The 27,850-nt window shown below is 41.5% G+C and overlaps 1 protein-coding gene across 1 annotated transcript in view; it reads right to left on the bottom strand.

The window, feature by feature from the left end:
- Nucleotides 1-18,461, bottom strand: part of LOC142740519 (uncharacterized) — a 69,967-nt gene extending 51,506 nt beyond the window's left edge. Inside the window, exon 1 of the mRNA XM_075849992.1 lies at nt 18,456-18,461. Coding sequence (XP_075706107.1) covers nt 18,456-18,461 — 6 coding nt within the window. The remainder of the gene's footprint in view (nt 1-18,455) is intronic.
- Between the last annotated feature and the right edge of the window lie 9,389 nt (nt 18,462-27,850).

Genomic DNA, 27,850 nt, shown 5'->3' with positions numbered 1-27,850 from the left:
ATAGTACACAGGCATATATCTATATACTGATAGCACACAGGCATATATCTATATACTGATAGCACACAGGCATACATCTATATACTGATAGTACACAGGCATATATCTATATACTGATAGCACACAGGCATACATCTATATACTGATAGTACACAGGCATATATCTATATACTGATAGCACACAGGCATATATCTATATACTGATAGTACACAGGCATATATCTATATACTGATAGCACACAGGCATATATCTATATACTGATAGTACACAGGCATATATCTATATACTGATAGTACACAGGCATATATCTATATACTGATAGCACACAGGCATATATCTATACACTGATAGCACACAGGCATATATCTATATACTGATAGCACACAGGCATATATCTATATACTGATAGCACCCAGGCATATATCTATATACTGATAGCACACAGGCATATATCTATATACTGATAGTACACAGGCATATATCTATATACTGATAGCACACAGGCATATATCTATATACTGATAGCACCCAGGCATATATCTATATACTGATAGCACACAGGCATCTATCTATATACTGATAGTACACAGGCATATATCTATATACTGATAGCACACAGGCATACATCTATATACTGATAGCACACAGGCATACATCTATATACTGATAGCACACAGGCATATATCTATATACTGATAGTACACAGGCATATATCTATATACTGATAGTACACAGGCATATATCTATATACTGATAGCACACAGGCATCTATCTATATACTGATAGCACACAGGCATCTATCTATATACTGATAGCACACAGGCATATATCTATATACTGATAGTACACAGGCATACATCTATATACTGATAGCACACAGGCATACATCTATATACTGATAGCACACAGGCATATATCTATATACTGATAGTACACAGGCATATATCTATATACTGATAGTACACAGGCATATATCTATATACTGATAGCACACAGGCATACATGTATATACTGATAGTACACAGGCATATATCTATATACTGATAGTACACAGGCATATATCTATATACTGATAGCACACAGGCATCTATCTATATACTGATAGTACACAGGCATATATCTATATACTGATAGCACACAGGCATATATCTATATACTGATAGTACACAGGCATATATCTATATACTGATAGCACACAGGCATATATCTATATACTGATAGTACACAGGCATACATCTATATACTGATAGCACACAGGCATATATCTATATACTGATAGTACACAGGCATATATCTATATACTGATAGTACACAGGCATATATCTATATACTGATAGTACACAGGCATATATCTATATACTGATAGCACACAGGCATATATCTATGTACTGATAGTACACAGGCATACATCTATATACTGATAGCACACAGGCATATATCTATATACTGATAGCACACAGGCATACATCTATATACTGATAGCACACAGGCATATATCTATATACTGATAGTACACAGGCATATATCTATATACTGATAGCACACAGGCATATATCTATATACTGATAGCACACAGGCATACATCTATATACTGATAGTACACAGGCATATATCTATATACTGATAGCACACAGGCATACATCTATATACTGATAGTACACAGGCATATATCTATATACTGATAGCACACAGGCATATATCTATATACTGATAGTACACAGGCATATATCTATATACTGATAGCACACAGGCATATATCTATATACTGATAGTACACAGGCATATATCTATATACTGATAGTATACAGGCATATATCTATATACTGATAGCACACAGGCATATATCTATACACTGATAGCACACAGGCATATATCTATATACTGATAGCACACAGGCATATATCTATATACTGATAGCACCCAGGCATATATCTATATACTGATAGCACACAGGCATATATCTATATACTGATAGTACACAGGCATATATCTATATACTGATAGCACACAGGCATATATCTATATACTGATAGTACACAGGCATACATCTATATACTGATAGTACACAGGCATATATCTATATACTGATAGTACACAGGCATATATCTATATACTGATAGCACACAGGCATATATCTATATACTGATAGCACACAGGCATACATCTATATACTGATAGCACACAGGCATACATCTATATACTGATAGCACACAGGCATACATCTATATACTGATAGCACACAGGCATACATCTATATACTGATAGCACACAGGCATATATCTATATACTGATAGCACACAGGCATATATCTATATACTGATAGCACACAGGCATATATCTATATACTGATAGCACACAGGCATATATCTATATACTGATAGCACACAGGCATATATCTATATACTGATAGTACACAGGCATATATCTATATACTGATAGTACACAGGCATATATCTATATACTGATAGCACACAGGCATATATCTATATACTGATAGCACACAGGCATATATCTATATACTGATAGCACACAGGAATACATCTATATACTGATAGCACACAGGCATATATCTATATACTGATAGCACACAGGCATATATCTATATACTGATAGCACACAGGCATATATCTATATACTGATAGCACACAGGCATATATCTATATACTGATAGCACACAAGCATATATCTATATACTGATAGCACACAGGCATATATCTATATACTGATAGCACACAGGCATATATCTATATACTGATAGCACACAGGCATATATCTATATACTGATAGTACACAGGCATACATCTATATACTGATAGTACACAGGCATATATCTATATACTGATAGCACCCAGGCATGTATCTATATACTGATAGTACACAGGCATATATCTATATACTGATAGCACACAGGCATATATCTATATACTGAAAGCACCCAGGCATATATCTATATACTGATAGTACACAGGCATATATCTATATACTGATAGCACCCAGGCATATATCTATATACTGATAGTACACAGGCATATATCTATATACTGATAGCACACAGGCATATATCTATATACTGAAAGCACCCAGGCATATATCTATATATTGATAGTACACAGGCATATATCTATATACTGATAGCACACAGGCATATATCTATATACTGATAGCACACAGGCATATATCTATATACTGATAGTACACAGGCATACATCTATATACTGATAGTACACAGGCATATATCTATATACTGATAGCACCCAGGCATATATCTATATACTGATAGTACACAGGCATATATCTATATACTGATAGCACACAGGCATATATCTATATACTGAAAGCACCCAGGCATATATCTATATGTTGATAGTACACAGGCATATATCTATATACTGATAGCACACAGGCATATATCTATATACTGATAGTACACAGGCATATATCTATATACTGATAGTACACAGGCATATATCTATATACTGATAGTACACAGGCATATATCTATATACTGATAGCACACAGGCATATATCTATATACTGATAGTACACAGGCATATATCTATATACTGATAGTACACAGGCATATATCTATATACTGATAGCACACAGGCATATATCTATATACTGATAGCACACAGGCATATATCTATATACTGATAGTACACAGGCATATATCTATATACTGATAGTACACAGGCATATATCTATATACTGATAGCACACAGGCATATATCTATATACTGATAGCACACAGGCATATATCTATATACTGATAGTACACAGGCATATATCTATACACTGATAGTACACAGGCATATATCTATATACTGATAGTACACAGGCATACATCTATATACTGATAGTACACAGGCATATATCTATATACTGATAGTACACAGGCATATATCTATATACTGATAACACACAGGCATATATCTATATACTGATAGCACACAGGCATATATCTATATACTGATAGTACACAGGCATATATCTATATACTGATAGCACACAGGCATATATCTATATACTGATAGCACACAGGCATATATCTATACACTTATAGTACACAGGCATATATCTATATACTGATAGTACACTGGCATATATCTATATACTGATAGCACACAGGCATACATCTATATACTGATAGTACACAGGCATATATCTATATACTGATAGTACACAGGCATATATATATATACTGATAGCACACAGGCATATATCTATATACTGATAGTACACAGGCATATATCTATATACTGATAGCACACAGGCATATATCTATATACTGATAGTACACAGGCATATATCTATATACTGATAGTACACAGGCATATATCTATATACTGATAACACACAGGCATATATCTATATACTGATAGCACACAGGCATACATCTATATACTGATAGCACACAGGCATATATCTATATACTGATAGCACACAGGCATATATCTATATACTGATAGTGCACAGACATATATCTATATACTGATAGCGCACAGGCATATATCTATATACTGATAGTACACAGGCATATATCTATATACTGATAGCACACAAGCATATATCTATATACTGATAGCACACAGGCATATATCTATATACTGATAGCACACAGGCATATATCTATATACTGATAGTACACAGGCATACATCTATATACTGATAGTACACAGGCATATATCTATATACTGATAGCACCCAGGCATACATCTATATACTGATAGTACACAGGCATATATCTATATACTGATAGTACACAGGCATATATCTATATACTGATAGCACACAGGCATATATCTATATACTGATAGCACCCAGGCATATATCTATATATTGATAGTACACAGGCATATATCTATACACTGATAGCACACAGGCATATATCTATATACTGATAGTACACAGGCATATATCTATATACTGATAGTACACAGGCATATATCTATATACTGATAGTACACAGGCATATATCTATATACGGATAGCACACAGGCATACATCTATATACTGATAGTACACAGGCATATATCTATATACTGATAGCACACAGGCATATATCTATATACTGATAGCACACAGGCATATATATATATACTGATAGCACACAGGCATATATCTATATACTGATAGCACACAGGCATATATCTATATACTGATAGCACCCAGGCATATATCTATATACTGATAGCACACAGGCATACATCGATATACTGATAGCACACAGGCATATATCTATATACTGATAGCACACAGGCATATATCTATATACTGATAGCACACAGGCATATATATATATATACTGATAGCACACAGGCATATATCTATATACTGATAGCACACAGGCATATATCTATATACTGATAGCACACAGGCATACATCGATATACTGATAGTACACAGGCATACATCTATATACTGATAGCACACACTCATATATCTATATACTGATATTACACAGGCATATATCTATATACTGATAGTACACAGGCATATATCTATATACTGATAGCACACAGGCATATATCTATATACTGATAGTACACAGGCATATATCTATATACTGATAGCACACAGGCATACATCTATATACTGATAGTACACAGGCATATATCTATATACTGATAGCACACAGGCATATATCTATATACTGATAGTACACAGGCATATATCTATATACTGATAGCACACAGGCATATATCTATATACTGATAGCACACAGGCATATATCTATACACTGATAGCACCCAGGCATATATCTATATACTGATAGCACCCAGGCATATATCTATATACTGATAGTACACAGGCATATATCTATACACTGATAGCACACAGGCATCTATCTATATACTGATAGTACACAGGCACATATCTATATACTGATAGTACACAGGCATATATCTATATACTGATAGTACACAGGCATACATCTATATACTGATAGCACACAGGCATATATCTATACACTGATAGTACACAGGCATATATCTATATACTGATAGTACACAGGCATATATCTATACACTGATAGCACACAGGCATATATCTATATACTGATAGTACACAGGCATATATCTATATACTGATAGTACACAGGCATATATCTATATACTGATAGCACACAGGCATATATCTATATACTGATAGTACACAGGCATATATCTATATACTGATAGTACACAGGCATATATCTATATACTGATAGTACACAGGCATATATCTATATACTGATAGTACACAGGCATATATCTATATACTGATAGCACACAGGCATATATCTATATACTGATAATACACAGGCATATATCTATATACTGATAGTACACAGGCATATATCTATACACTGATAGCACACAGGCATATATCTATATACTGATAGTACACAGGCATATATCTATATACTGATAGTACACAGGCATATATCTATATACTGATAGCGCACAGGCATATATCTATATACTGATAGTACACAGGCATATATCTATACACTGATAGTACACAGCCATATATCTATATACTGATAGTACACAGGCATATATCTATATACTGATAGCACACAGGCATATATCTATATACTGATAGCACACAAGCATATATCTATATACTGATAGCACACAGGCATATATCTATATACTGATAGCACACAGGCATATATCTATATACTGATAGTACACAGGCATATATCTATATACTGATAGTACACAGGCATATATCTATATACTGATAGTACACAGGCATATATCTATATACTGATAGCACACAGGCATATATCTATATACTGATAGCACACAGGCATATATCTATATACTGATAGCACACAGACATATATCTATATACTGATAGTACACAGGCATATATCTATATACTGATAGCACACAGGCATATATCTATATACTGATAGCACACAGGCATATATCTATATACTGATAGCACACAGACATATATCTATATACTGATAGTACACAGGCATATATCTATATACTGATAGTACACAGGCATATATCTATATACTGATAGCACACAGGCATATATCTATATACTGATAGCACACAAGCATATATCTATATACTGATAGTACACAGGCATATATCTATACACTGATAGTACACAGGCATATATCTATATACTGATAGCACACAGGCATATATCTATATACTGATAGAACACAGGCATATATCTATATACCGATAGCACACAGGCATATATCTATATACTGATAGCACACAGGCATACATCTATATACTGATAGCACACAGGCATATATCTATATACTGATAGCACACAGGCATATATCCATATACTGATAGCACACAGGCATATATCTATATACTGATAGCACACAGGCATATATCCATATACTGATAGCACACAGGCATATATCTATATACTGATAGCACACAGGCATATATCTATATACTGATAGTACACAGGCATATATCTATATACTGATAGCACACAGGCATACATCTATATACTGATAGCACACAGGCATACATCTATATACTGATAGCACACAGGCATATATCTATATACTGATAGCACACAGGCATATATCTATATACTGATAGCACACAGGCATATATCTATATACTGATAGCACACAGACATATATCTATATACTGATAGTACACAGGCATATATCTATATACTGATAGCACACAGGCCTATATCTATATACTGATGGCACACAGGCATATATCTATATACTGATAGCACACAGGCATATATCTATATACTGATAGCACACAGGCATATATCTATATACTGATAGTACACAGGCATATATCTATATACTGATAGTACACAGGCACATATCTATATACTGATAGCACACAGGCATATATCTATATACTGATACTACACAGGCATATATCTATATACTGATAGTACACAGGCATATATCTATATACTGATATTACACAGGCATATATCTATATACTGATAGCACACAGGCATATATCTATATACTGATAGTACACAGGCATATATCTATATACTGATAGTACACAGGCATATATCTATATACTGATAGTACACAGGCATATATCTATATACTGATAGTACACAGGCATATATCTATACATGGATAGTACACAGGCATACATCTATATACTGATAGTACACAGGCATATATCTATATACTGATAGTACACAGGCATATATCTATATACTGATAGTAGACAGGCATATATCTATATACTGATAGTACACAGGCATATATCTATACACTGATAGTACACAGGCATATATCTATATACTGATCTATATACTGATAGCACACAGGCATATATCTATATACTGATAGTACACAGGCATATATCTATATACTGATCTATATACGGATAGCACACAGGCATATATCTATATACTGATAGCACACAGGCATATAGCTTTATACTGATAGTACACAGGCATATATCTATATACTGTTAGTACACAGGCATATATCTATATACTGATAGCACACAGGCATATATCTATATACTGATAGCACACAGGCATATATCTACATACTGATAGCACACAGGCATATATCTATATACTGATAGCACACAGGCATATATCTATATACTGATAGTACACAGGCATATATCTATATACTGATAGTACACAGGCATAAATCTATATACTGATAGCACACAGGCATATAGCTATATACTGATAGCACACAGGCATATATCTATATACTGATAGCACACAGGCATATATCTATATACTGATAGTACACAGGCATATATCTATATACTGATAGTACACAGGCATATATCTATATACTAATAGTACACAGGCATATATCTATATACTGATAGCACACAGGCATATATCTATATACTGATAGTACACAGGCATATAGCTATATACTGATAGTACACAGGCATATATCTATATACTGATAGCACACAGGCATATAGCTATATACTGATAGTACACAGGCATATATCTATATACTGATAGCACACAGGCATACATCTATATACTGATAGCACACAGGCATATAGCTATATACTGATAGTACACAGGCATATATCTATATACTGATAGCACACAGGCATATATCTATATACTGATAGTACACAGGCATATATCTATATACTGATAGCACACAGGCATATATCTATATACTGATAGCACACAGGCATATATCTATATACTGATAGTACACAGGCATATATCTATATACTGATAGTACACAGGCGTATATCTATATACTGATAGCACACAGGCATATATCTATACACTGATAGTACACAGGTATACATCTATATACTGATAGTACACTGGCATATATCTATATACTGATAGTACACAGGCATATATCTATATACTGATAGTACACAGGCATATATCTATATACTGATAGTACACAGGCATATATCTATATACTGATAGCACACAGGCATACATCTATATACTGATAGCACACAGGCATATATCTATATACTGATAGTACACAGGCATATATCTATATACTGATAGCACACAGGCATATATCTATATACTGATAGCACACAGGAATATATCTATATACTGATAGTACACAGGCATATATCTATATACTGATAGTACACAGGCATATATCTATATACTGATAGCACACAGGCATATATCTATATACTGATAGTACACAGGCATATATCTATATACTGATAGTACACAGGCATATATCTATATACTGATAGCACACAGGCATATATCTATATACTGATAGTACACAGGCATACATCTATATACTGATAGTACACAGGCATACATCTATATACTGATAGTACACAGGCATATATCTATATACTGATAGCACACAGGCATGTATCTATATACTGATAGTACACAGGCATATATCTATATACTGATAGTACACAGGCATATATCTATATACTGATAGTAAACAGGCATACATCTATATACTGATAGCACACAGGCCTATATCTATATACTGATAGTACACAGGCATACATCTATATACTGATAGCACACAGGCATATACCTATATACTGATAGCACCCAGGCATACATCTATATACTGATAGTACACAGGCATATATCTATATACTGATAGCACACAGGCATATATCTATATACTGATAGTACACAGGCATACATCTATATACTGATAGTACACAGGCATATATCTATATACTGATAGTACACAGGCATATATCTATATACTGATAGTACGCAGGCATATATCTATATACTTATAGCACGCAGGCATATATCTATATACTGATAGCACACAGGCATATATCTATATACTGATAGTACACAGGCGTATATCTATATACTGATAGCACACAGGCATATATCTATACACTGATAGTACACAGGTATACATCTATATACTGATAGTACACTGGCATATATCTATATACTGATAGTACACAGGCATATATCTATATACTGATAGTACACAGGCATATATCTATATACTGATAGTACACAGGCATATATCTATATACTGATAGCACACAGGCATATATCTATATACTGATAGCACACAGGCATATATCTATATACTGATAGCACACAGGCATATATCTATATACTGATAGTACACAGGCATATATCTATATACTGATAGCACACAGGCATATATCTATATACTGATAGCACACAGGCATACATCTATATACTGATAGCACACAGGCATATATCTATATACTGATAGCACACAGGAATATATCTATATACTGATAGTACACAGGCATATATCTATATACTGATAGTACACAGGAATATATCTATATACTGATAGTACACAGGCATACATCTATATACTGATAGCACACAGGCATATATCTATATACTGATAGCACACAGGCATATATCTATATACTGATGGTACACAGGCATATATCGATATACTGATAGCACACAGGCATATATCTATATACTGATAGCACACAGGCATATATCTATATACTGATAGCACACAGGCATATATCTATACACTGATAGTACACAGGCATATATCTATATACTGATAGCACACAGGCATATATCTATACACTGATAGCACACAGGCATATATCTATATACTGATAACACACAGGCAGCGGTTACCTCAGTATGTCCGAACAACGGTAAATATGGTAAGACAGCCCTGGGGTCCTTCAATGGACCCTGGGCTGTCTGCCCATATATGGTATGGCCCTCGATCGCGTCACAGGAATTCCCTGTGACGCGATCCAAGGGGAATCCCACCTTCACATTTTCTCCTGAATGCTGCAGTCCGCTGTGATCGCAGCATTCAGAAGAATAGCGGCGGAGATGAGAGGTTTCTCTGATCTCCGCCGTTATAGAGCGGGGCTGCGGCTGTGTAATACAGCTACTGCCCCGCTCCTGACAGGAAGTACACGCGCGGTCAGCATGAGGTGATGCGGCCGGCACTGTACTAATGAGCAGCGGTTCAGGCACTAAAGACAGAACATGGGGGTGTTTTGGTCCCCCCCATTTTCATAACCAGCCAGATACAAGAAAGCAGCAGCAGGCAGCATTACCAGGATGGGAAGGGCCACTGTTTTTGGCCTTTCCCCTCCTGATAATACCAGCCTGCGGCCACCCCAGTGGCTGACCATCACTACAGATGGTCAGGTACTGGATCGTACCCGGCTCTTCCCAGCACCCCTGGTGGTAGTGGGTACCGGGGTAATAAAGGGGGTTAGTGTTAGCCTCTGCATCCGCTAACACTAAGCCCCGTCTTAGCAATGGATGCTGTCAATCAGCCGGCGGCCATTACTAAGGCGGTAGTAATATAGTTTAAAAAAAAAACACAAAGACATAGAAAAAATATTTTATTGAAATAAAAAAAAAAACCCACACAACCCTCATTAACCATTTTATTAATTTAAAAAAAGCTGTGAAGTAGTCCTGGAATCCGCCGTAGTCCAACGACCGAACCTGTAAGAAAACACACAAAAAATGATTAGTAACACGTGTGTTAGGGTATGTGCACACACACTAATTACGTCCGTAATTGACGGACGTATTTCGGCCGAAGGTACCGGACCAAACACAGTGCAGGGAGCCGGGCTCCTAGCGTCGTACTTATGTACGACGCTAGGAGTCCCTGCCTCGCTGCCGGACAACTGTCCCGTACTGAAAACATGTTTACAGTATGGGACAGTTGTCCTGCAGCGAGCCAGGGACTCCTAGCATCGTACATAAGTATAATGCTACGAGCCCGGCTCCCTGCAGTGTGTTCGGTCCGGTACTTGCGGCCGAAATACGTCCGTCAATTACGGACGTAATTAGTGTCTGTGCACATACCCTAAGGCTTAGATACAGGGCCCATGTGTGATACTGTCTGTGGGACCCTGTATCTAAGCCTACCACAAGGTAGGCTTAGATACAGGGTCCAGCAGATAGTAATCTTATACAGTATAAGATTACTGTGTGCTGGGGCCCTGTATCTAAACCTACAGTGTGGTAGGCTTAGATACAGGGCCCAGCAGACAGGATCACGCATGGGCCATGTATCTAAGCCTACCATGTGATTGGCTTAGATACAGGGCCCAGCAGACAGGATCACACAATCTGTACGAGAGCTGCTTCCCCTTCATTTCACTACTCGCTCACACTGTGAATCGCCGACACCGATTCACAGTGTGACCGGAATGAAGTGACAGGAATGAAGGGGAGCAGCTCTCGTACGAGTGCTGTGGCCCCTTCAAAACAGCTGATTGGCGGGTCCCGGGAGTCAGACCCCGCCAGTCAGGGCTAAGCTTACCTTCCTCTTCGGCCGCGGCGGGAGTTCTGTAGTCTCGATGCTGAGCGCGGCGGCATAGCGCTGTGACGTCAGGACCTCCGCTGCGATCCGGAACCAGGAAGGTAAGTAAAGTATGTTACTATAGTAACAGGGGCCCGCGGCCCGAGTTACTATAGTAACTTTTTATTGATGTGGTGCGGGGGGCCGTGGGCCCCCTGGCTTCGGGGCCCGGTCGCAATTGCGACCGCTGCGACCCCTATAGCTACGCCAGTGCTCTAACCTCTACAACATGGGCAAGACCAAAGAGCTTTCTAAGGATGTCAGGGACAAGATCATAGACCTGCACCAGGCTGGAATGGGCTACAAAACCATAAGTAAGACGCTGGGTGAGAAGGAGACAACTGTTGGTGCAATAGTAAGAAATTGGAAGACATACAAAATGACTGTCAATCGACATCGATCTGGCGCTCCATGCAAAATCTCACCTCGTGGGGTATCCTTGATCCTGAGGAAGGTGAGAGCTCAGCCGAAAACTACACGGGGGGAACTTGTTAATGATCTCAAGGCAGCTGGGACCACAGTCACCAAGAAAACCATTGGTAACACATTACGCCGTAATGGATTAAAATCCTGCAGTGCCCGCAAGGTCCCCCTGCTCAAGAAGGCACATGTACAGGCCCGTCTGAAGTTTGCAAATTAACATCTGGATGATTCTGAGAGTGATTGGGAGAAGGTGCTGTGGTCAGATGAGACTAAAATTGAGCTCTTTGGCATTAACTCAACTCGCCGTGTTTGGAGGAAGAGAAATGCTGCCTATGACCCAAAGAACACCGTCCCCACTGTCAAGCATGGAGGTGGAAACATTATGTTTTGGTGGTGTTTTCTCTGCTAAGGGCACAGGACTACTTCACCGCATCAATGGGAGAATGGATGGAGCCATGTACCGTCAAATCCTGAGTGACAACCTCCTTCCCTCCACCAGGACATTAAAAATGGCTCGTGGCTGGGTCTTCCAGCACGACAATGACCCGAAACATACAGCCAAGGCAACAAAGGAGTGGCTCAAAAAGAAGCACATTAAGGTCATGGAGTGGCCTAGCCAGTCTTCAGACCTTAATCCCATCGAAAACTTATGGAGGGAGCTGAAGATCCTAGTTGCCAAGCGTCAGCCTCGAAATCTTAATAATTTACAGATGATCTGCAAAGAGGAGTGGGACAAAATTCCATCTAACATGTGTGCAAACCTCATCATCAACTACAAAAAACGTCTGACTGCTGTGCTTGCCAACAAGGGTTTTGCCACCAAGTATTAAGTCTTGTTTGCCAACGGGATCAAATACTTATTTCTCTGTGCACAATGCAAATAAATATATATAATTTTGACAATGTGATTTTCAGTTTTTTTTTCAATATAATCTATCTCTCACTGGTAAAATTAACCTAGTCTAAAAATTCTAGATTGTTCATGTCTTTGACAGTGGGCAAACTTACAAAATCAGCAAGGGATCAAATACTTATTTCCTTCACTGTACATTCATGTGTACTATACGGTATTGTGTTGTATTGTGCAGTTTGCGGTGGAGAGAGGAGGGGGGCTGTGATTTAACGGCCCCCCCCTCTCCACCGCAAACAGCACAATACATTACAAGACATTACAAGTTACAACACAACACATTACATCATAATACATTACATTCCAGACTGCAGCTTACCTGGAGTCCTCCGCACCGACTCTTCCATTCCACTGTCTGGAAGCTGTGTCACGTGACAACACGGTCACATGGTACACTAAGTGTACCATGTGACCGTAACCAGGAAGTGCCAACTTCACGGCACAGAAGATTTCTTTAGGAAGCATGCTGTATGGCAACGGGGGCCCGCGGGCCCCCCAGGCTTAGGGGCCCGGTCGCAACTGCGACCGCTGCGACCCCTATAGCTACGCCACTGTATATATATATACACTACCGTTCAAAAGTTTAGGGTCACTTAGAAATTTCCTTATTTTTGCAAGAAAAGCACAGTTTTTTTCAATGAAGATAACATTAAATGAATCAGAAATACACTCTATACATTGTTAATGTGCTAAATGACTATTCTTGCTACAAACATCTGGTTTTTAATGCAATATCTACATAGGTGTATAGAGGCCCATTTCCAGCAACCATCACTCCAGTGTTCTAATGGTACATTGTGTTTGCTAACTGTGTTAGAAGGCTAATGGATGATTAGAAAACACTTGAAAACCCTTGTGCAATTATGTTAGCACCGCTGTAAACAGTTTTGCTGTTTAGAGGAGCTATAAAACTGACCTTCCTTTGAGCTAGTTGAGAATCTGGAGCATTACATTTGTGGGTTCGATTAAACTCTCCAAATGGCTATAAAAAGAGAGCTTTCATGTGAAACTCGACAATCTATTCTTGTTCTTAGAAATGAAGGCTATTCCATGCAAGAAATTGCCAAGAAACTGAAGATTTCCTACAACGGTGTGTACTACTCCCTTCAGAGGACAGCACACACAGGCTCTAACCAGAGTAGAAAGATAAGTGGGAGGCTCCGCTGCACAACTGAGCAACAAGACAAGTACATTAGAGTCTCTAGTTTGAGAAATAGACGCCTCACAGGTCCTCAACTGGCAGCTTCATTAAATAGTACCCGCAAAACGCCAGTGTCAACGTCTACAGTGAAGAGGCGACTCCGGGATGCTGGCCTTCAGGGCAGAGTGGCAAAGAAAAAGCCATATCTGAGACTGGCTAATAAAAGGAAAAGATTAATATGGGCAAAAGCACGAAGACATTGGACAGAGGAAGATTGGAAAAAAGTGTTATGGACAGACGAATGGAAGTTTGAGGTGTTTGGATCACACAGAAGAACATTTGTGAGACGCAGAACAACTGAAAAGATGCTGGAAGAGTGCCTGACGCCATCTGTCAAGCATGGTGGAGGTCATGTGATGGTCTGGGGTAAAGTGGGAGATTTGTACAATGTAAGAGGGATTTTGAATAAGGAAGGCGATCACTCCATTTTGCAACGCCATGCCATACCCTGTGGACAGCGCTTGATTGGAGCCAATTTCATCCTACAACAGGACAATGACCCAAAGCACCTCCAAATGATGCAAGAACTATTTAGGGAAGAAGCCGGCAGCTGCTATTCTATCTGTAATGGAGTGGCCAGCGCAGTCACCAGATCTCATTTTCTAGTCATTTTGCAACTCATTTGATAAATATAAGTGTGAGTTTTCATGGAAAGCACAAAATTGTCTGGGTGACCCCAAACTTTTGAACAGTAGTGTATATATATATATATATATTTCTTGTGTCTTAAAGAATCCGTTTAGTGCATAAAATTCATCTGTTCCTTTAAAATAATCACAAGACAAGTATAGTAATGCTGATTTTGTTCTTCAACTAACTATATGTCTCTCTCAGTTGGTATCTAGAGTTTCAACAACACAAACTGGAAGACCCAGGTAGCTGGTGAGCTGCAATACAAACAAAACACGTCATTATTGCCGAAGGCAGATAGATTAGCGCTTGTTTCTCAGGTACCTATTGTAGTATTAAACGGGTAACTTTATTTATCAATGACTATAAGGCTGGATTCACACGAGCGTATGCTTTTTGCACGCGCAAAAAAATGCGTCGTTTTGCGCGCATTGCAGGTGCGTGTGGCATGCGTTGTTGCTGCGTTTCTGCATTTTTTTACGCGTGTATGCCATGCGTTTTTCACGCGCGTTTCAAAAACGGAGGGTGGAGTAATGGAGAGGCCAGCCTACAAAAAGGCACCCTTCTCTAACACATGCTTGATGTGAGCACATGTTCTCATCCTTTTTGCACGTTGCAAAATACTTTGGGTCGTTTACTGTGTTTCGCGGCTTGTTGGCGTATAAAAGGCAAATTATGCCGTTGACGCCACTGGGCCGTGTGCTGCTATCGTGGATGCGTTCTCGGCGATTTGGCGAGCGCCGTCCCATGCTACAGGAGGGAACGCGGAGAAGAGGGAGGCTTTGGGTTCATCCTCTTGTGGCACAGCGCACCTCCAAAGGCCACTTTCATACTCTCTATGATGACCTCAGCCGTCACCTAGATAAATTTAGGTTGTTTTTCCGCATGTCTGTGGGCACGTTTGATATTCTGCTGGACCTGATTCGTACAGGAATCACCTACCAGGACACAAACATGCGGCGCTGCATTACCCCCGAGGAGCGACTCCTTGTGACGTTGAGGTATGTGTGTTTTATACAATTAGAGCTTACAGGATGGTGTGTGGGTGTCATGTCCTACATAAAGTGTATATTTGTTTGTGTGCTTTTTTCTCACCCTTGTAGATTTCTTGCAACAGGAAACAGCTACCATTCCTTACATTTTGAATTCCTTCTGGGAGTGAGCACAATTTCTGGCATTGTGACAGGCACCTGTGTCGTGCTGTGGCAGAGATTAAAGCCCACAGTGATGCCTCAGCCCACGACAGAGCACTGGCTTACTATTTCCGAAGATTTTGTGTCCGCCACCCAATTTTCTCATTGTATTGGTGCCCTAGACCGGAAGCACATTCGTGTGAAGAAGCCCTCCCACTCTGGCTCAAGATACTATAATTACAAACAGTATTTTTCCATCGTCTTGTTGGCCTTGGTCGACAGTAATTATTGTTTTATTGTTTTACAATTGGACACATTGGGTCGTATGGAAGCTCTGCTGATGCACGCATGTTTCGCTCATCACGAATGGGCCACCGTCTTATGGGCAATCAACTTTCTGTGCCGGTACCGAGCATCCTGCCTGGCTCGCGAGGACCACCAGTCCCATATGTCATCGTTGCAGATGAGGGTTTTGGGCTCACAAGCCAAGTAATGCGTCCATTTGCAAGAAGGGGCTTGGATGACCGTAGGCGCATCTTCAATTACCGGCTAAGCCGAGCTCAAAGAAGTGTTGAATGTGCGTTTTGCATTATGACAACCAAATGGCGGGTGTTTCTCACAACAATGCAACTGACACCGCAGAATGTGACCCGTGTCATACAAGCGTCTGTCATTCTTCATAGCTTTAGCCGCATACATGACGCAGGTTTTGATTATGAATATATTCTAAGAAATGCTACCACATCAACCATTCCGGCCCAAATTCCACTAGGAAGGGCACAAACATCTGGTATCCGAGTGCGCAACATTTTTGCAGAATATTTTGACAGCCCCGATGGAGCACTGCCATGGCAGGATGATGCTCTGTGAAGGGTGGCTTTGTGGTGATTATTGCCACAATTTATCAGTAGTGAGGGAAAAGATAGTAATTTTGGGGGGGAGTTTAGTATTAGGGACTCGCAAGACATGAGGACCCTTGACGTGGGTTGCGAGCTTATATCTTTTGGGGTTTCGCCGTCTTGTTTTGCTGCCAAACAACTAATTGTATGTGAAGCACATTGGCATATCCAATGTTCGCAAATAGAATCACAAATGCCCTTCGTGCGTCCTTTATCATAGCACTGCAATCCGCAGAAAAGTATTTTTTGATTCGAGCAAAACCACAAAAGATACACTAATACCTCAATTATGGCATGCAACAATATTGGGCCCTGGCCTGCATGTTGCAACGTTACCTAAGGACATGTTTGTGAAAGATTGTTACACCACATATATGTAGGGAAACACACACACTTTTGTTGCTCCACAAATCAACACTTTATTGTGTAATGGGCCAATAGAACACTACAAACAACATATCTAAAAAAAACAACAGAACAACGCACCAACATGATGCACAATCGGGATACATGAAGTAAAATTCGGCGAAAATTCCGAACCACAACGATGCTGCGCCCACAGCACTACAACTGCTGATATCGGTGGGATGGGGAGTTGTAGCTGCCCATTTCAGCACCACTATGCTGTCCATGGGCCTGCAGAGGATGTTCCTCAACAGCATAGTGGTGCTTATGCTAAGTGTGGTAGCCTAGAGGTGGGCCGTGTGGAAAGTTTTCCAGGGGTCGGCTGTAGGGTGGTAAAGGCCGGTCCCGCACCAGCACATGAACAGGTGACATGCGGGACGGCATTGGGCGCTGGTACTGTTGGCGTGACAAGGGGATGGCAGGCTGGGAAGGGCCAGGTGCAGTGTAGGGCACCGATGGCTCCGGCAATCCATGCCAATGCTCAATTGCCTGGAAGCACCGGCGTGGATTGTTAGGAGGTGTGGCCGAGTCGATTAGGCCGAGTATGGAGCCTTGGAGGCGCGCCATATGGTGCTCAGGTACTCGCCGGAGTAGCGGCGCAATGCTGCGGCCAAAGGCGTCACAGCCGTCCTCCTCGGCGCAGCGCCGCAGGTACTCGAGTACCCTGGAGTCCACCTGGGCACCTGCGGAACCAACGTGGCTGCGCCTGCACCTGGCTGCTGCCGTCGTTTCATGCGCTTGGTTCCGTGGCACCTGGGGTTGGCTGGACGCCTGTGGGGCTGGTTCTGGTGCAGTCGCCTCTGGGGTTAAGGGCAGCACGGGATGTTCTTCTTGTGGCGCCTGCACCTCCTCATGCCCAGCCTCCTCTTCAGTGTCAAGAAGATTGTCACTGCATCTGTAATAAAAATGTACAGTTATTCGTAACATTGCGACAAGGGACAAACAAACTGTTTGGGTTGAATGACATGTGAACACAGACATTTCTTCAAAGTACAGTCATTACTTATGGCCGCATCTCCATAATGTCCTTGAGGAACATCAGCTGCTGGGTGTGGATGTATTTGCGCTTTTTGCTGGCACCGTCACCACTGCGCCCTCTGGCGCCATATTCACGGCGGAATTGATCCCGGCAGCTCCTCCACCGGGTTTTGACATCATCAACTCTAGAAAGGAACAAAAAAAACTAATTTTACTGTCACCAGGTGACATAGCCGAAATCTGCACTTGTTGGAAACTTTGCCATTCCCTTACACACCAAGATACATTATACACAAGCTCAATGATGCTGTGACACACCCGCTACTTTGGACATTTGGAACATGTTAAACACAAGGACACACTACAGCATGTGGGTTTTACAGGGCATATATAAAACAATGTACTTACCAATTCTCTTGCGGTCTCGTGTGCTGCCTTTAGCCCACTCATGGCTGAAGAGGGTCTGCGCTACCTCATCCCAAGCGACCTCCTTGCCCGTGCGGTCGTGGTAGGCCTCTGCCCGTGTGTACCACAACTGTGGCCTCTCCTGGACCAGGCAGATTAGCTTCTCTACGTCACAGGATCGAGGCATTCCAGCAGTTGTCGGTGTCCACAGCAAGCATGTGCCCAACAAGTGAAAAGCTATTCCTGGTTTGTGCGTGTTTGGACAAGTTTGCTCAACTCATTTGCATAGACTTAACAAGTCTTGCGCGAAAAACGCAGTTCGCATGGAAGTGGTTTTCACGCACCCATTGACTTCAATGGGTGCGTGATGCGTGAAATACGCAGAAAGAACGGACATGTCGTGACTTTTTCGCAACGGACTCACGCTGCGTAAAAATCACGCACATGTCTGCACGGCCCCATAGACTAATATAGGTCCGTGCGACGCACGTGAAAATCACGCGTTACACGGACGTATATCCCATTCGTCTGAATAAGCCCTAAATCATACAAGTGAAAATTAAAAGCGCAATGTGAACTGAAAGTCCCTGTATGGCAATGCTATTATTGCTCAGTAGTCTGTGCTATCTGAGTGCAGGGTCAAACAACCACTTCCAATGGCCACACTCACTGCCTGTATGAGATACCTAAAATGGCGGCTGCAGTCCGCTTAGCAAAGGACTTAGGTTTAACAGGACACATTGAATTTAAAACAAGAAACCCCCCCCCCCCCCCGACATGTTTCACCATCTCAGTGGCATCCTCAGGGGAAAATGGGGCCTAATGGTATCTAGAGTGTGATATGGACAAATGTGTGTTTGATCTCGGGGGAGTTGCAATTGTATGAACGACCCATTCATAACGAAGGAGAGTGAGATGAGAATAAAATAGATACTGATGTGGTCTCTCATACGAAAGAAAAGCTCACAAGGAAACTATTATATTCTTGCCAAGAGAAATAAGCCAGCTGAAAACCTGATGTCAGTATCTAATGAAGAATTATAATATTATATTTAAAGTGTACCGTATGTATGTGATTGGCTCAATATGAAATATTCTCATTGTATGCTATTGGCTGAATAAGAGTTATTGTCACATTGCCTCTGATTGGTTAATCTCAAGCCTACAGCACTTTTGAATTATATTATTGTAATTGAGCTTGGCAATAAACTGCAGAGGAGTATTTTGAGCATACAAACAATGGCTGTGTGTATATTGAAACACTCGTCTGAATTTGTCTAATATATTTTGAGCTATGACTTCCACAACAATATATATGTACTGTATATATATATATATATATATATATATATATATATATATATAAATCCAAGAAATCAGGCAGCACTCCAGGGATGTAGCAAAAAAAAGTTCTAAGTGCTTTATTGATCCATTAGTCAAGTGCAGCGTTTTAGCTCTTCAATAGAGCCTTTTCTCAAGCTGTGTGAAATTCATACAGCTGAGCCCACTCCATAGCACGACCATGTCAGCTATATGATACAGCCGACATTTCAGTGTAATGAGTGGGATCCCTTAGATGCCGCGGTCAATAGCGACCACAGCATATACACCGTTAGAAAAAGGGGGAACTCCCCCCTCTGACAGTCCATCACCCCCCCCACCCACGACAAGATCACTGGGTGCCGATGGATGCCCCCCAGGCCTGCTATCTCTGTACTCCTATTAAGCCCAGAATCACGATACATTACTGCAGTGAATCGTGCAAGAGATCCAATGATCACTGGTTTATGTCCCCTGGGGGACTTGTAAAAAAAAAAAAGTTGAACAGAGTTAAATAAAGTTTTTTAAAATTTATATATAAAAAGATTAAAATATTAAAAGGTTCAAAAAAAACCCTTTCCAATTTTACCCAAAATCAATGTAAGTTTTTTTTTTTAACTGGTATCGCCACTTACATAAAAGTCCAAACTATCATAAATACCGGCACAGTGGACGCTGTAAAAAAACAAAACAAAAAAAAAAAAAACGCCAGAATGGGACTTGGAGGGAGAAATCTGTGCTGTAAGAATTGCCCTATCTCATAACTAAGGAAAGGCCAAATACTGGGATAAGGGTTAAGCAGGATAGGCAGCATCTTAGGTCACAGATACCTGCTTTATCTGGGTGGAATGGGGCATGTTACGCTGACCAGAACTTAATATACAGTAGTGCTCACATAGCAATGCTACCGATCACTTCTGATACAGATAAAGAGCTGCCACCACTGGACTGCTGCCATGTTCTCCCTTTCCTGCGCTGGTCATATAGTGGACAGGGAAGCAGGTGAGTAATTTCTTTGGGTGGTAATCTTGATGGCACTGTGACTGGCACTCTTGGGACATATCAGACCACTTTCAAACTCCACTGCAAAATTGGATAGCCGGCGACTTTTTCCTTTCAACATCCACTCAGTCCACAACGTGCGCGAGGAGATACGCAGTCCGGGAGGGCAAGAGCATATGCCGGTAAATGAGTGAACTTCTATTCACATGGTGTTTCCTTCCATATCGTGTCTCCAAATTTGGTCAGGGATTTGCAGGGCCAGGTAAGGACGTCACTACCTGTCCAGCTTGATTAGATCCAATCATTTACCGGCATATGCTCTTGCCCTCCCGTACTGCGTATCTCCTCGCGCACGTTGTGGACTGAGTGGATGTTGAAAGGAAAAAGTCGCCGGCTATCCAATTTTGCAGTGGAGTTTGAAAGTGGTCTGATATACGGATGATCACACAGCCTGGGACTTCTCTTTGGAAGGTCTCTCCGTCCCACTTATGAATAGACTGCTCCTGCACATGGATCACAGAGGCTGACCTGAACATCAGAGGTAAAAACATAAGCCTCCAGATAAAGTCTGGGAAAATCATTCGCCCTCAAACAAAGAGGATGGAGTGGGATCTATTGCGATCTTGTGTCTATTGAATAGACTGCCTATAACTATCTATCTTCCTTAAAATATAAGGCTGCATGAAATAGGAGGGAAGAGCTTAATAACATACAAATCTGCCGTTAAAACAGCTTATGTACCATATGATTATTCATTTCCTAGGTCTAAGTCTCCTACGCATAGGAGTTTACTACTCAAAAAAGAATGCTACCTATTGCAAATAGGGATGGTGGCCACCCTGAAATGATAAAATTTATTTTGTCAAAAAACGCAAGTGTGAACACAACCCAGTGACTGTTCAGATTATTTTTTCTTCTTTTTTGTCCCTATGCTTAGTGAGAACAAATGTAGCATATGAGTGAATTTATCTACATTTTAGGTGTCTTAGATCACTTGTTATCCATCTCTTATGGTCAGGAGATTTTTTTAAATAATATTTGTATGTATATATTGATATATCTGAAATTATTCGGAGGTTTAAATAAATTGGATTTTTATATGAATTGTTTATACCTGAGAGTGCCTGCATATATTTCTGGATCTTTTTTCTTTTTCTTTTGGTTTATAATGTCTTCAGAAATGGCACCGTGCTTTATTTACATTGCTTTTTTTGGTACAATTGGGGGTATGGGTTAGCCATAACCTCTTATTGCTTTTTTTTTAGAGTCTATCACAGCCTGGCCAGATGGTTCTAGCTCCCGCCCTTGGTCTACTTATACCTTCATTTGCTGCTTGTCCTTTGCCTGTGATTCTCTTGTTTCCTGGCTCTGCTGTTCCTGCTGTTACCATTGACCTCTGCTTCATTTTGACCCTGGCTTGACTGACTATTCTCTTGCTCTGCTTTTGTTACAATGTACACTCCTGGTTTGACTCGGCACGTCCACTACTCTGTTGCTCACGGTGTTGCCGTGGGCAACTGCCCCACTTCCCTTTGCTTTTGTGTACCCTTGTCTTGTTTGTCTGTCGTGCACATATTGAGCGTAGGGACCGTCGCCCAGTTGTACGCCGTCGCCTAGGATGGGCTGTGCAAGTGGGCAGGGACTGAGTGGCGGGTAGATTAGGGCTCACCTGTCTCCTCTCCCTATCCTGACATTACATAATCACAGGCCCATATACCTTTTCAACCCTGGTCCCTGACACACTATGGACCCCCTTGAGGCCCTGGCTCAGCAAATGCAGGGTCTCTCCCTACAGGTCCAAGACCTGGCTCAGAGGTGCAACCAGCGTGATGCTACCCATGTAGTGCCCTCCACCCCACCTCTTGAACCCCCCCTCAAGTTGCCTGACCAGTTCTCAGGGGACCGGAAGACTTTTTTCTCCTTTCGGGAAAGTTGTAGGCTCTATTTCCGTTTAAGGCCCCACTCCTCAGGTCTTGAGAGCCAGCGAGTGGGTATAATTATGTCCCTGCTCCAGGACGGCCCCCAGGAATGGGCCTTCTCCTTGGCCCCTGACGCCCCTGAACTCTCTGCTGTTGACCTTTTTTTTTCGGCTCTCTGACTCATCTATGACGAGACTGACAAGACTGCCTTTGCCGAGAGTCAGCTGGTGACCTTACGTCAGGGTAAGAGACCCGTTGAGGAGTACTGTTCTGACTTTAGGAAGTGGTGTGTAGCTTCTCGGTGGAATGACCCTGCCTTGAGGTGCCAGTTTAGATTGGGTCTGTCCAACGCTCTGAAAGACCTGTTAGTTAGTTATCCCTCTTCTGACTCTCTAGATCAGGCTATGGCTTTAGCGGTACGTCTTGATCGACGTCTCAGGGAACGACGATTTGAACGTTTTTGTGCATTCTCCTCTGGCTCCCCTATGATGGCCCCCGAGGTTCCGTTGCTTCGTTCTTCCACAGAAAACTCGGATGAACTAATGCAACTCGAGGCCTCCGTGTCTCCCCAACAACGTAGAGAGTTCCGCAGGAAGAATGGTCTCTGCTTCTACTGTGGGGATGACAAGCATCAAGTGAACGACTGTCCTAGACGTCAGAATAAGCAGCCGGAAAACTTCCGCGCCTAAGTGACCATCGGGGAGGTCGCTGGGCGCACAGGTATTTCCCGTATACATGAAACCTAATAAGATCTTGCTTCCCTTTCAGGTCTCTTTGTACGGTAGGTATGCCACCGGCAGTGCCTTCGTGGATTCAGGGTCTTCTGCTAATATTATGTCTGTGGAATTTGCTATGTCTCTAGCCATGCCATTGATTGATTTGCCTAAACCTGTCCCGGTAGTGGGTATCGACTCCACTCCACTTGCTAATGGTTATTTTACGCAGCATACTTCTGTTTTTTAACTCATTGTGGGCTCCATTCATTCGGAGCAGTGTTCTGTGTTGGTGATGCAGGGATTATCGTCCGATTTGGTTTTAGGCCTTCCTTGGTTGCAAATGCATAATCCCACCTTTAACTGGAATACTGGGGATCTTACTAAATTGGGTAATGAATGCATGACTTCCTGTTTTTCGATTCATTTGGTTTCTCTCCCTGAGGAGGTGAACACTCTACCTGAGTTTATTCAGGACTTCGCTGATGTTTTTTCTAAAAAAGCCTCCGAAGTGTTACCTCCTCATAGAGAGTACGATTGCGCAATCGATTTGGTACCAGGAGATAAGCTCCCTAAGTGTAGGATATTTAATCTCTCTTGTCCCGAACGTTAAGCCATGAGAGAATATATCTAGGAAAGCCTGGCCAAGGGTTACATTCGCCCCTCTACTTCTCCGGTAGGTGCTGGCTTCTTCTTCGTAGGGAAGAAGGATGGTGGTCTTAGGCCGTGCATCGATTACCGAAACTTTAATAAGGTCACTGTAAGGAACCAGTATCCCCTTCCTCTTATTACTTATCTCTTTAATCAGGTACAGGGGGCCCAATTGTTCTCTAAGTTTGATCTTCGGGGGGCTTACAACCTTATCCGAATCAGAGAAGGGGATGAGTGGAAGACTGCATTTAACACGCCCGAAGGTCATTTTGAATACCTCGTCATGCCCTTTGGGTTGTGTAATGCTCTCGCGGTCTTCCAGAATTTCATAAATGAGATTTTAAGAGACTACCTGGGGGTATTTCTTGTAGTGTACCTTGATGACATACTTGTATTTTCCAAGGACTGGTCCTCCCACATTGAGCATGTCAGGAAGGTGCTGCAGGCCCTTCGGGAAAACAAACTATTTGCTATAACCGAAAAATGTGTGTTTAGGGTGCAGGAGATACCATTTTTGGGTCAAATCCTCACTCCTCATGAATTCCGCATGGACCCTGCCAAGGTTCAGGCTGTGCCTGAATGGGTCCGACCTGCCTCCCAGAAGGCTTTACAGTGCTTCCTGGGGTTTGCTAATTATTATAGGAGATTTATTGCTAACTTCTCGGTCATCGCTAAGCCTCTTACGTACGTTACTCGCAAAGGTGCCGATCTCCTCCACTGGCCTCCGGAGGCGGTCCAGGCTTTTGAGGTCCTTAAGAGGTGCTTTATCTCTGCCCCAGTGCTGATCCAGCCTAACCAGATGTAGCCATTCATCGTGGAGGTTGACGCCTCCGAGGTGGGAGTGGGTGCTGTCTTGTCCCAGGGTACTAGGTCTCTCACCTATCTCCGTCCCTGTGCCTACTTCTCCAGGAAGTTCTCCCCCACTGAGAGTAACTATGACATTGGCAACCACAAACTATTAGCCATTAAATGGGCACTTGAAGAGTGGCGCCACTTCCTGGAGGGGGCTAGGCACCAGGTAATGGTCCTTACCGACCACAAGAATCTTTTTTTCCTAGAATCTGTCCGGAGGCTAAACCCGAGACAAGCTCGATTGGCGTTGTTTTTTTTACAAGATTCAACTTTGTGGTCACCTATAGCGCTGGGTCTAAAAATATTAAAGCTGATGCGCTGTCGCGTAGCTTCATGGCCAGCCCTCCGGAGGAGGAGGATCCTGCTTGTGTTTTGCCCCCAGGTATAATCATATCCTCTATTGATTCTTACTTAGTCTGTGAAATTGCGGCTGATCAAGGTTCAGCTCCCGTGAACCTTCCTGAGAACAAGCTGTTTGTTCCCCTGCAATTCCGGCTAAGGGTATTCAGGGAGAATCATGACTCTGCACTATCTGGCCATCCAGGCATCCTGGGTACCAAGCACCTCATTTCTAGAACCTATTGGTGGCCTGGGTTGCTTAAAGACTTAAGGCCTACGCCGCCGATTGTGAAATTTGTGCTAGGTCCAAGACTCCCAGGTCCCAACCAGTTGACTTACTATGTTCTTTGCCCATTCCCCAGAGACCTTGGACCCATATCTCCATGGATTTTATCACCGATCTGCCTCCATCCCAAGGCAAGACGTTGGTGTGGGTTGTAGTAGACCGCTTCAGTAAGATGTGCCACTTTGTGCCCCTCAAGAAACTACTCAATGCCAAGACGTTAGCTACCTTGTTTGTCAAACACATCCTGCATCTCTATGGGGTTCCCGTCAATATTGTTTCTGACAGAGTGGTACAATTTGTTTCATTGTTTTGGAGGGCTTTCTGTAAGAAGTTGGAGATTGATCTGTCCTTCTCCTCGGCCTTCCATCCTGAAATTAATTGCTAAACTGAGAGGACTAATCAGTCTCTAGAACAATATTTAAGGTGTTTTATCTCTGACTGCCAAGATAATTGGGTCTGCTTCATTCCCCTCGCCGAATTTTCCCTGAATAACCGGGTCAGTAACTCGTCAACTTTTTCTGTAATTTTGGGATTTAATCCACGGTTCTCCTCCGTTTCACCTGGTGGTTCCAACAATCCCGAGGTAGATGTGGTTAATCGGCAACTGTGCACAGTCTGGGCCCAGGTTCAGAAGAACCTAGAGGCGTCCCAGAGCATACAAAAGACTCAGGCAGATAAAAGACATTCTGCTAACCTGTTGTTTGTGGTCGGGGATCTGGTGTGGCTGTCTTCAAAAAATTTGCGCCTTAAAGTTCCGTCCCAAAAATTTGCTCCCCGGTATATAGGGCTGTACAAGGTCATTGAGGTCCTTAACCCTGTCTCCTTCCGGCTGGAGTTACCCCCGTCTTTTTAAATGCACAACGTGTTCCATGCCTCCCTCCTTAAACGCTGCTCCCCGTCGTTGGCTACCTCGAGGAAACCTCCGGTGCCTTTTTTTTACCCCTGAAGGGGTAGAATTCGAGGTGGCCAAGATTGTGGACAGCAGGATGGTCCAAGGCTCCCTCCAGTACC

This window comes from Rhinoderma darwinii, chromosome 2 (assembly GCF_050947455.1).
Source record: "Rhinoderma darwinii isolate aRhiDar2 chromosome 2, aRhiDar2.hap1, whole genome shotgun sequence".
Classification (NCBI taxonomy): Eukaryota; Metazoa; Chordata; class Amphibia; order Anura; family Rhinodermatidae; genus Rhinoderma; species Rhinoderma darwinii.
This window is presented reverse-complemented; position numbering and strand designations above follow the sequence as displayed.